Consider the following 11,724-nt stretch of genomic DNA (forward strand, 5'->3'; position numbering starts at 1 on the left):
ATCCATCCATCCATCCACCCACCCACCCATCCATCCATCCATCCTTCCACCTACCCATCCATCCATCCATCCATCCATCCATCCATCCATCCATCTATCTATCCATCCATCCATCCCACCCATCCATTCCTCAGAAGAGTTGCTGGGCCTTGAACTGTGCTGTGAACGATAGCATGTAGTGGTGTTAAGTGTTCTTCATCTTCTGTTAGTGATCTCTGAGACTGTAAATGGTTTGTGTGGGTAGTTACACTTGCTCTGTTCAGTATGGCAACGACTATCATGTGCCAGAAGGAAGGGCATGGCATATATGCCCCAGTCTGACTTCTCCTCCTGTGCAAGAAGGGCACGTGTCCTACCCACACTATGTTTTAAAGAGCTGGGAAGAGTGTGGAGTGGTGAATCTGGTTCTGGTCTGTGAATGCAACTGTTGGGAACTAGGAAGATGTGTTCATCTGAGAGGCAACAGGATGCTAGAGAGAGGTCAAAGACAATCAAGCCCAAAGAGAGGGAAGTAGTGCTTTTAGAGGCAAGAGCCAGGGAGCAGCATGGGTTGGGGTGGATCCACGAGGCTCCCACTGGGGTTCTGCTGGAGAACAAATGGATGGGGGAACAGCAAGGGTCCATGGGAGTTCTGATGACGGGCATGAGTTGAGCTCTTTAGCAAGAGTGAGAAATGTGTGCAAGGGGTTTGGTTGTTCTTCTCAAAAGAAATGAGAGCCAGGGGAGCTATGGTGAGGGATGTTAGGGACCAGTGGTGACAGGTAACCCAGCCTTTGTTACCTGTATCTCAATACTGTTTCTAGGCAGGATGCCTAGTTTCTCATTCGGTGTGATGGAAAGTCAGTCAGTGTTTATTAAGCATTTGTGGTGTGTGGGTTGCTAGGCAAAACACAGCAGGACCAGACAGTGGAGACCCAACAGCTGTTTCTCACTTAACTCAGATGACATTTTGCTTAAGCAGAGAAGCACCTGTTAAGCATACAGGGACACATGCAACCAAACCCTAGAGACTCAGGGACTGCTCGAATGCATGAGGAGCCCTTACCATGCTGACTGGGGCAGAAGAAGCCGAGAGCCAGCTCTCCATTCCAATGCTCATATGTATTATGCTGAAGGGATGCTACTGGAAGACACCAGAAAGTACCAGAAAATCTGGATATTTGTTCTCTTAACTCGAATTCATGTTCAAATCAGTAATCTTATGTGTAATAAGAAAAAGTTAATCATTAAAAATCAGACCTTTCCAAAAGCTTGTCACAGATTCTGAAAGTTAATGGCCCTCCACACCTGTCTCTCAGCTGCCAGTAGGTGGCTTTCCTATACATTAAATCAGAAGAGGCATTTTATTACTGTGAATGTAGGAAATCCTGTTTATGTTTTTACCTGTTTTAAAATATTTTGAAATAGAGTTGGTAGATAAAATATAGGATGTCTTTTAGGATGCACTCAATCTAAAAATTATTACTTATAACATTGTTTTTCAATCTGTGGGCTATGGCCCCTCTGGGGATGACCAATCCTTCCACAGGGGTCACCTAAAACCATCAGAAAACACATAATCATGTTACAATTTATAACAGTCACAAAAATCACAGTTATAAAGTAGCAACAAAAATAAATTTATGGTTAGGGTCACCACAACATGAGGAACTGTATGAAAGGGACTCAGCATTAGGAAGGTTGAGAACCGTGGTCCAGTGGCTTACTTGGAATTCCACTTAGGTTGCATATCTGTATTTTTTTTTTTTTTTACTAAATCCTGGAACATTGTCTTTAAGTTAATAAATCTTGACAGACTCCAGCAGTTCCTAGTAATAGAGGGGCTCTTAATTTTCTTCATTTATTTCCTAATACTGTCAAAGGGTCAGAGGGAATGATCCGGTCTTTATTTTAGGCAGGAAAGGTATGTAAGATCTACTCAAATATCAAAGGCACTTATATCCCCTACATCTTTGGTCCTTTCAGTTTGAACTCTGCGTTTTGGCTCTAAAACTGTTGACAGTGAGGCTGGTGCCAGCCACTCCTCTAAGACTGAAGTCTGAGGGACGCAGGGCTGGCCTGGCTTGACACGCTGGGGGCATGGGCAGCTCAGCAGCTGCTCCTCAGTATGCTCCCTCAGACCCGACCATCACTGTAAGATGCACGTCTTTTCAAATCTAGAACCCGAGAAGGCAGTCTTATCATTTCTCGCTACTCCCTGTTTTCCTCTTCCACAGGAAGGTTTGGGGTTGATTGAGAGTGTAGGGCCTGGATCAGTGCACGGTTATGGCCCCACGGAAAGGAGAAGACGAATGTCCACTCTTTGGATAGCTGACAGCTCATAGCAGTGAACTTTACTTTCCTTGAATCTTTTTCTTTGCATAATTGTTACTTTCTACATGTGCATACAAACTTGTTTCTGTTGAAAAGGTTCATACTAACTTTTTTAAGTAGACAAGACAATATTGTTCAAGGGGGGGGAAAGGAAAAGAAAGGCGGGCGGGAGGGAGACAATGTGTGTGTTTGATACACTGGATCAGTATATGCTATCTAGAAATGGTCTTTCACTGTATAATTTATTTCTATTTTTAAGCAGAGTTCTTAGCGTTAAGTGTTTTCAACACTAATTTTGCAAAGAAATTCTAAAAGAGCGGTAACACTTTAATTTTGCAAAGAAATGAAGCTCACACAATACTCCAACTTTTATGGAAGAATGATAACACTTGTTGAGTTCCAATATCCACTTGCAAGTTGTTAACACACAGATAATGTAGCCGTATGTTCAGTTTACGCACACGTACACACACACACACACACACACACACACACACACACACACACAGTGAGCCAATTATCAAGAGCTACATCGATGGTATTTAAAAGCATACATAGTTTTGGCATTCAAAGCTAGGTATTGAGTCCCACATGCTAGTTTTCCTTGGGGATTGACTACATATGTTACCACCCTTGCCCAGGTAAGGACCTCTCCCTTCTTACCCAGAGGTATTTCTGGAAAGGAGGAACTACAGGTGAACAGAAGAAAGTAAGTTGAGGTTTAAAAAAAAAAAGGTTGTGGGGATTAGCTACAGAGGAGAGATTATACTGTAGAGATCAACCTCTGTTCTGCAGCTTGACATTGCTGACAGAAAACAGTTCTAGCTACTGGCCTCGCACACCCTTTCCTCTGTAGAAATAAAAATTCTAACACCTGTTTTTTAGACACATTCTTCATGTATTTCTGATGACAACCTCAACCTTTCACCCCTGAGTGTACTTGTACAACCTCAAGCTTTTAAAATTTGTCAGACTTCTCCCTTATTCAGAAGAGGCCAGAGGAGGTGTGTGCGCGGGCGTGGTCACATGTCCTTAGTGGCGATGAGAAGGTGTGTAGCTGTAGTATGTGTGAGAAGTAGGCATGGGGAGGACCAGAATTCTTCAGGAGCAGAAGAAACCAGAGCAGAGCAGTGTGTCACTATGGAGAGACGTCACCTGGGCGTTCCAGAAAATTCTAACGCTCATCAAGGTCTACACCCCTATTTTGAACGTGGACTTGGCAGTGACATTTGTAGCACGAGCCCAGTGGGGTCCCTATCACTGGCCTGCTGAGGTTTCTTCCATGGTAAACAATATGGAAAATGTCTTAGCATTTTCGTGACCCCGCCTTAAGTTCCTTCTGGAACTTTGTGAAGGGTGAAAAGCAGACATCGAAGAGTCCTCGTGAGAAATGGGTCTTCCTTCTCCTTCCCTGCCACTTCTCTTCCTCCTTGCTCCTGGTCCCCTCCTTCCTGCTGCCCGCAGCGAACCAGGTATAGCTCAGGGGGGTGGGGCAGAGGTGCTCATGTGGCTGTAGGAATACCGGGACAGGGATGCCCTTATGGTCCTCCCATCCTCCTCCTCTCCCACTTCTCCTCTCACCCCGGTGGGACCAGGATTCGGGCAACAGGGGAAGGTGGCCATGAAGCCCAGGCGAAAGCGTTTGTTCATGAAGCAGTAGATAATGGGGTTCACACAGGAGGAGGTGTAGGAGAGGAGGAGGATGAAGGAGATGGGGGTCCCTGAGAGGTGTTTCTCAGCAGAAACCGTGTCATATGCCCGCCAGGCATTGGCACTGAAGATGGGCATCCAGCACAGGAAGAAGAGGACCACAATGACAATGAGCATGCGGATCACGCGCTTCTTGGCGATCAGGTTGGCAGCAGAACCACTGCTCCTGATCCGGTTGATTCTGCCACCACTGCTGCTGGTTGACAGCTGCTGCAGCTCTAGCTTCCTTGGAGGCCTGGATTTCTGTAAGTAACAGCCATCACTATCCTCATATCGGCTGCTGCTGCTACCGCCGCCGCTGCTTAGCCTCTTCTCTGGATGGGAAAGTGACATCATTTTTAGTGTTCAGGACAAGTCATGCCAGAGAGAAGACATAAAGCCCCTGACTCTCCCCAAATCCAGGTGGCTAAGCTGAACTTGAACTGGAGAAATGGACAGGCAGCCTGGCTTGTACTGATTGAAATTAGTATTGGTCTGCACTAGTTCTGTGAAATATAAACCATGTATAGATGATGATGATGGTGGTGGTGGTGATGATGATCCAATCCTATACACAAAGGCTGGAAAGCTGAAAGTTATTACAAAATAAATATTTACACTCTTCTCAGCTTTCTTTCGTGTTTGCTTGCTGAGTTTTTAGATTACTTTTATCTTGAGGACTCCAAGTAATGAGAGAAAGTCAATAGAAGCCAGAGAGACTGCATTATCTACATGGTGAAGAACGGAGAGAGGGGGGCAGAGCAAGAAGGAAAAAGTTGTGTCAACACAGGTGTCGGGGACAGGTTCAGCGGGCTGAGGGAGGAGGGAGGTGAGGGAGAAAGGCAGAGGGTGGGAAATGAGCAGCCAAAAGCCCAGCTTGTAGGCCAGGGATCTAATGTCTCTTAATGGAGTGTATGGGACAGAATCCCCAGGAGCTGTCAACTAATACTACATGACAGCAAGCCTCGGGGACAGGAATATCTCCTCCTTTTATACGTGTAGATTTGGAAAGTCTGGGTCTGCAGACTGCCCTGTGACCCAGAGTCTCAGAAAGAAATACCCCAGCATGTGCTCCCCATGTCCTGAGTACCTGCAGCTAACTTACGAAGCGAGCTTCCGAGCTCTTCTGGAATAAACATCCAGCCCAAAGAATCAGTACCTTTAGCAGATTTCTTCTGGCTGGCATCAAACTTGATTCCTCGGTAGAGTTCCAGAGAGATCAGCCCGTAAGCCACCACCATCACAATCCCGGGGATAAGGAAGAGTATGAGTAGCAGGAATGTCTGCCTAATACAATGAAAAGAAACCTAATTACCAGTGACTCTGGAGCTTCGAGTTCTGATGGGCAGGAATGACGAGGGCGAACCGGTCTGAGCAGACACCATGTTAGTTTCTAGCATCTGGCATCTTTAAAAAGTCCACGTCTGGAGGTTTGGTCGTTAGAACTTGTTTGCTTCTCTTTGAAGTGTTTCTGAAAGACTGCTTACAGTGTAGAAACGTGGAACCATTCTAAGCCCCAAAGCAACTAACACGTTAAAGGATAACAGGAAAGCTGGGAATGTGGTGTGTACGTAAAGCTCTTGATCTTCAGGAGGCGGAGGCAGGAGGATTGCTCAAGTCTAAGAGTTTGAGACTGGACTGGGTGACATAGTGAGACCCTGCTTCAAGCATGAATGGCAAGAACAATAAATAGATAAAGAAATCCTTAAAAAAATAATAGGAGTATGTGGATTATATGTCCAAGTTGTTGAAATAATGTGAAAATAGTTTCTATCTTTTGAGGACTAGTGCTGGGTACTACAGGTGAGAGCAAGCTTTCTGCATATGTGTCTTAGCGTAATTCACAGAAGAACCTTTTTTTTTTTTTTTTTTTTTTTTCTCGAGACAGGGTTTCTCTGTATAGCCTTGGCTATCCTGGAACTCACTCTGTAGACCAGGCTGGCCTTCAACTCAGAGATCCACCTCCCAAGTGCTGGGATTAAAGGCGTGTGCCACTGCGCCCGTCTCACAGAAGAACCTTTGATAACAGGTTCTTATAGCTGCTCTTATTTGAACACTTAATGTAGAGATGAGAATATTGAGTCTTGAAGAGATTAAATGTGCCCCAAATCATACTGCTAGTAGGAGAGGTGAGATTTGAAACCCAATGGCGTGCATCAGGGTACCCAACATGTTGACCCTCCAATAAGAGCTATTAAACGTTTCGATCAGAATCTTGGAAAACCGTTCAGATTTACCAAATGTGCCAGTTGCTCCCCATAAATCTCTTCAAGTACCCATGCTCTGTCACCCCGTGAAGCCGATTTGCTCGTGCCAAAGTCTTGTGCCTGGCAGGATTGAGCTATGCTTTCTCTAAACACAGTGGATGGTTGAGAATTCACAGCCTCCTGCTCTGTGAGTCTGGCCCCTAAATCACTTTTGTAGTCTGGCGTGTGTAGGTTACAGATTAAACCATACAATTGTCAGAGGCAAACAGTGGCTAGGCCATTTCTCATTGCACATGGACATGTTTTGATAAATCTTGTCTCTCTTTCTAGTGTAATGCTTTTTTGTGTGTGTTCAAGCTACTTGGTTGAATGAGAAGAAATACAGCAACGGAACATGATCTGGGTTTTTAGCCACTTCTGAGTGTCTAGTCCCTGCTTCTAAAACAGTCCTATAATTAGTAAATGTAACCCTCCTTAGAAAGCCTTTATGGTATCTGTCCCGTAGTCATCTGGCAAGGCTTTCCGGTCCCTCACATTGCTAACTTAGACTTAACCGTGTCAGAAAAGATGAGCGAAGCACTGCCTTACCAGGACTGCTGCATAGCGTCACTTGGCAACAGGAAGCGGCACATGTTTGCCGTCTGGTTATTGTTTTTAGTAAAAGGCACCAAGTTGCTGTAAATGGGGTACGGAGTCATGATGGTAAAGGAGAGGCACCAGGTGGCAGCGATGACCTTCAAAGCATGGGACTTTGTTTGCCAGACGCGGGATTGTAGGGGTCTGCAGATGGCGCCGTATCTCTCCAGAGAGATGGCTACCAGGTTGAAGGTGGAAACACTCACGGAAGTGCCTGGGAGGAACAAAGAGGGCCGTGCTCAGGTGTTGATTTGTACATTAGCTTAAGTGTATTCGAGCTTCAGTTTAGAATCGCAGGAGAACGCACAAGGGGTAAAGAGAGACTATGTACAGTTTAAAAGGACGATTTAGTCCCAGCTTTGTACTGAAATGGACTTAAGGCAGTTAAGCATCGCCAAAACATCTCATCGCCAATTTTCGGGTAAGTTTATTGAGCTTTGGTTGCAGTCTAACTCCAGCTTGGACTGAAGGTACTCATTAATTAATAAACAAGGGGCTAAAAATAAGTTGCCATCCCACAGAAGGGTTTTCTGGAAACCTTGGAAGAGCTCTAATTTTGATCAGGAGCCTGTGGTCAAATTGACATTAAAAGGCAGAAATTCTTCAGGACTCCATGCTGCCAAAGGTCACTGGGTTCTGAGCCTGAAGCGCTGACTTGACCAAAATTTCTAATACACAATTTAAAAGAGGGAAACTTCCTTAAATTTAAAACATCTGCTGAAAAAAAAATGCCCAGTCCAAAAAAAAAAATAGTGACAGAGAAAAGGTTCTAGAGTGATCTAAAGGTTTCTCGGTGGGGGAGAAGCAGGGTCTTGCCCTTCTGCCTCTGTAAGAAAGTGACCATGTATCCTGACTAGAGTGGGAGAGACACGCTACATCTCTGCAGCGTCTGCCTGCAGACACTAAAAAGGAGTCTCTCCTCCCGGTTGTGCTGGGTGTGTATGCTAATTATGTCTTATGCTTTATGCTCTCCTTAGAACTTTCAGGTCCGAGAACCATTACTCACCAACGAGTTGTTACCCACGGATCGGGGAACAGATTTTCTAAGCTTAGCATCCCAAACCACCACTCCTTACCAGGATAGAGACAGAGAGGCAGTAACTCCCTAAAAGCCATGTATAATCTTATTCTAAAACCTTTAAGTAAAAACTGTTTTATCCCTTTCCTTCCTTCCTTCCTTCCTTCCTTCCTTCCTTCCTTCCTTCCTTCCTTCTCTGTCTCTCTCTTCCTTCCTTCCTTCCTTCCTTCCTCTCTTTTCTTAGGTAGAATCACTGTGTTTTACTGGACTTCACCCTAAAGAGCCTACAACATAGAATTCAAAGGCTAGCTTTAAATTCCACTGAGATTCTCCTGTGCAATGGGTCCACAATCACTGTAAACCCACATTCAGACCAGCACACCACCACCCCCCCCAACCCCCACACAAGATTAGGTATCTGATGAGTGTTGTTAGAGTCGTATTGGGGAGACCACAACATAGACCAAAGGCTCTAAATCACCAGGATGAGAAATTTAACAAAGCCCCGGACGTGGTGGGGCTTGCCGACCTAAGCTATACAGTAACTTGCCAGGTCAGTCAAGGCTACCTTCAGAACCCTGCCCCAAATAAACAATCAAAAAACAAAACCAATGCCAAACAACAAGAAAAGGGAATTTAAAAAAGTAAGCTATTACAACATTCTAAGTAACTCCGGAATGATTTTGCTGTTTAATTTTCGCTATTAAAACTGTTCTGCGGTGAAATTCACACAGCATAGAACTAGGCACCTTAAAGCAGACAGTTCCAAGGCCTTCAGAGCTGGGTGACTGTTCACAGATGATGGGAGTCCTATGTTAATTCTCCTCTCTGCTCTGGCTAAGATGCTGGAGTGTTGTACCTGTGAGACACCTGGGAGGGCCTCAGAAGGTAAAGAGCTCTCAGTGATGCTTCGGTAGCTAACAGGGAACCTTCTCATTTTTTAGGCTTTACAATACATTTGGGAGACCCCCAACACAGAGGACATGTTCTTGGTTACTTATCTCAGGGCACGAAGGTCATGGATTCATCAGCATTGTGTCTTGTGTTGGAATCTGCACATTCCGCTGGGAAAAATTAAAGCTTTCTGGTCCTCAGAAGACTGCCCTAGACCAACTCAGTGCTGTCTGTTTTATACAGGCCAGTCAGAACCAAACATCCAAACATCCCCCTTACACACACACACACACACTTCTCACCTCTCTTTCCTAGTTGGTTCTGAGAATGGGCAAGGGATAAGGCAATATGACAGACAAAGAGGACCGAGGACCATGTTTCTGTTCAGGGTTCGGGGAACCACAGCAGCTGGCATATTGAGGCATTCGCTCACCACTGTGATGCCTGCTAATCCAAGCTCAGATCCTGGCCACCACAGTTCCCACTCATGCACGTGCTTGGTGAGCCCCGGAAGCATTAGTGATAGTTACTCACCAGGCGGTTGGGAGACAAGATCATGGGAGTAAATGTGCTCAGCAAAATACCTGGTGCATAAAAAGCTCTTAAAAAAAAAAAGCTTTGTTTTAATATTTGTTGATTTTTCCCAGTTTAAAACCATCATTGTGTTTGATATAAGCAGTAAGCTACACAGCTCATTCAATCAGGGGCTACTTCATAGTTCATGGTCCCTAGGAACATATTCAGCTTCTTATTACACACACACACACTCCTAGTCTAAGACGCCCCCAAGCTTTGACAGAACAGTCTGGAAAGTGCATCCTGAGAAGAGAAGCTATACTTCAATAAAATAGTTAAAAATAGCCTGCATTTCTCTCAGAACAAAAAACACAACACTAAAGAGCTCTGATCCCATGAACCCTCTCTATTCCAAGAAACCCTGATCCAACTTGGGAGTTAATATGAAAACTGCCACCAGAGCCATGGAGTAACTTGAAGTCACCTATAACTTTTTGTCCCTCCGCAAAGCCTACTCAATCTCTACCATAGTTTTATACCAATTTCACAGACACACAGATACACAGACACACACAGACACACACACACACACACACATGCACACACTTCCTAGCATGTGGAGGACTGACGTGCTGTGAAGAAAACACCTGTGTGCTTGCACCCAGGCCCAGACAGCCAGATGCTTGGTATTTCGGAACCCAGCAGGGCCTCTCTGCTGTGACTGTCAAGGGGCTGACAAAGGGAGGGTGTGGGATAAGCCCCTTCAGCAGACACCTGCAGGACTCACCCATGAAATAGGTGGTAGTCTTGCACACGGCACTTCCAAAGATGAAATCCTTGAGCAGGTTGGGGATGAGGTTGAACGGCATGCAGAAGAGGCAAAGCATGAGATCACTGACAGCCAGGGACAGCAGGAAGATGTTGGTGACAGTCCGCATCCTCTTGTTTCGAATCAGCACCGTGATAACCAGTGTGTTCCCCAGCACACTGAGAAGGAATATGAAGGAGTACAGGAGAATCTGCACTGCAGACTGCCATTCTGCATTGAAAAGGGAAGAGTTGGAGGGAGGGGGGTTTAGAGGGCAGAATGATAAAAACCTTAGGCCCCCAGGGGAGAGGTTAGTTCCTGATGAAGTCCCCAAGGGTATGCATCACTGAACCCAAGTATTCCTGAACTAGCTCTATCATACAGAAACAAGCCCAGGAAAGCACGGGGCAATCCGATTGCTTTTTAAAGGTTGGGATGTTAACGGGATCCGTCAGGAAAGCAGCTTTTCCAGAGGACAGTGCTTCCGAAGGCTTCTGGCTTGCTTTCCCTGAGGCTAAACATTTATTTTGCTCTAATTACTTCTCCATGCTGGGTTTCCCCTAAGAAAAAACAACCTCTGCCCTGTGACAGTGCCTTTTCTGTACTGCTTCTAAGTTCAGACGTCCACACTTGACACCCCTTTCTTCCTGCGACTCTTCAGTGCTTTTATCACCTCCCCCCAAATCCTGCATGAACCCCCACTCTCCCATGTGAATAATAAAAATATTTGACTGTAGATTTCCTCTTACTCTTTTATTCAAACTTCTGAACATACAACTTCATTTATCTTTGTCTCACGGGGACTTTGCACACACACACACACACAAACACACACACACCCTGCATGATATATTTCATGTATATTTCAATTAGCCTTGCTGTTGCTATATCTCCCTTACCTTGGTAGTTTTCTGAATTCTAACCATAGCCTCTGGCACCTACCTTTTGAAGGCTGAGGTTGATCCAGGCAGAAAAGCGTCTCATTTTCCAGCCCGAGTTCACAGGGGGGAGTGATGTTGCTCCCATTCATAAGAAGGCTGTCGACCACATCCATCCTGCCGCTTCCTACCAAGTGCTGGCGAGCTAGTGAATGGCTCACTCCTGTCTCTTTCCTCTAATGATCATAGAGTCTCCCAAATGCAACCTGCCGTGGAGGAGCAGGGAGGGGAGAGATCCAGGTGTGGGCTCTGCAGCCATTCCTAAAGGCAACTTGAGTTCAGCATTCTCAGACCATCTGGGCAAGCATTTGTACTCCTGTGGGGAGAAGGCAGCGGTGCAAGTCAAGCCTGCTCCACTCCACCTTCCAGGCCCACCCCTCCCACTCCTGGGCCAGTCTGAGGCCCTGAGCAGTGGCAGCCTGGCTGCGTATTAACCCTTCCCAGAATGGGAACACATCTACACACATACACACAGAATGTACACAGAGTGTGTGTGTGTGTGTGGAGAGAGAGAGAGAGAGAGAGAGAGAGAGAGAGAGAGAGAGAGAGAGAGAGACTCCAATTATTACCTCTCCTCTCTGCCTGTCATTGTCCCAGACATATTCAGGGTGAAGCCTGAACTGTGTGAGACAGCATCAATTAACATGGTAACAGATCCGATAATGCAGACCATCGGACTAAGGGACACAGAAGGACTGCATTCCT

The 11,724-nt window shown here is 45.6% G+C and overlaps 1 protein-coding gene across 1 annotated transcript; it reads right to left on the reverse strand.

Annotated features, from left to right (window-relative positions):
* Positions 1–2,663: 2,663 nt before the first annotated feature.
* Positions 2,664–11,482, reverse strand: Cckar (cholecystokinin A receptor). Its single transcript, XM_021163581.1, has 5 exons — positions 11,024–11,482; positions 10,061–10,312; positions 6,798–7,059; positions 5,162–5,289; positions 2,664–4,337 (listed from the first exon to the last, which is right to left on the reverse strand). Exons 1-5 carry the CDS (start codon positions 11,133–11,135, stop codon positions 3,793–3,795), a joined length of 1,299 nt encoding a protein of 432 aa, XP_021019240.1. The 5' UTR covers positions 11,136–11,482; the 3' UTR covers positions 2,664–3,792.
* Between the last annotated feature and the right edge of the window lie 242 nt (positions 11,483–11,724).

Source organism: Mus caroli, chromosome 5, assembly GCF_900094665.2.
Source record: "Mus caroli chromosome 5, CAROLI_EIJ_v1.1, whole genome shotgun sequence".
Classification (NCBI taxonomy): Eukaryota; Metazoa; Chordata; class Mammalia; order Rodentia; family Muridae; genus Mus; species Mus caroli.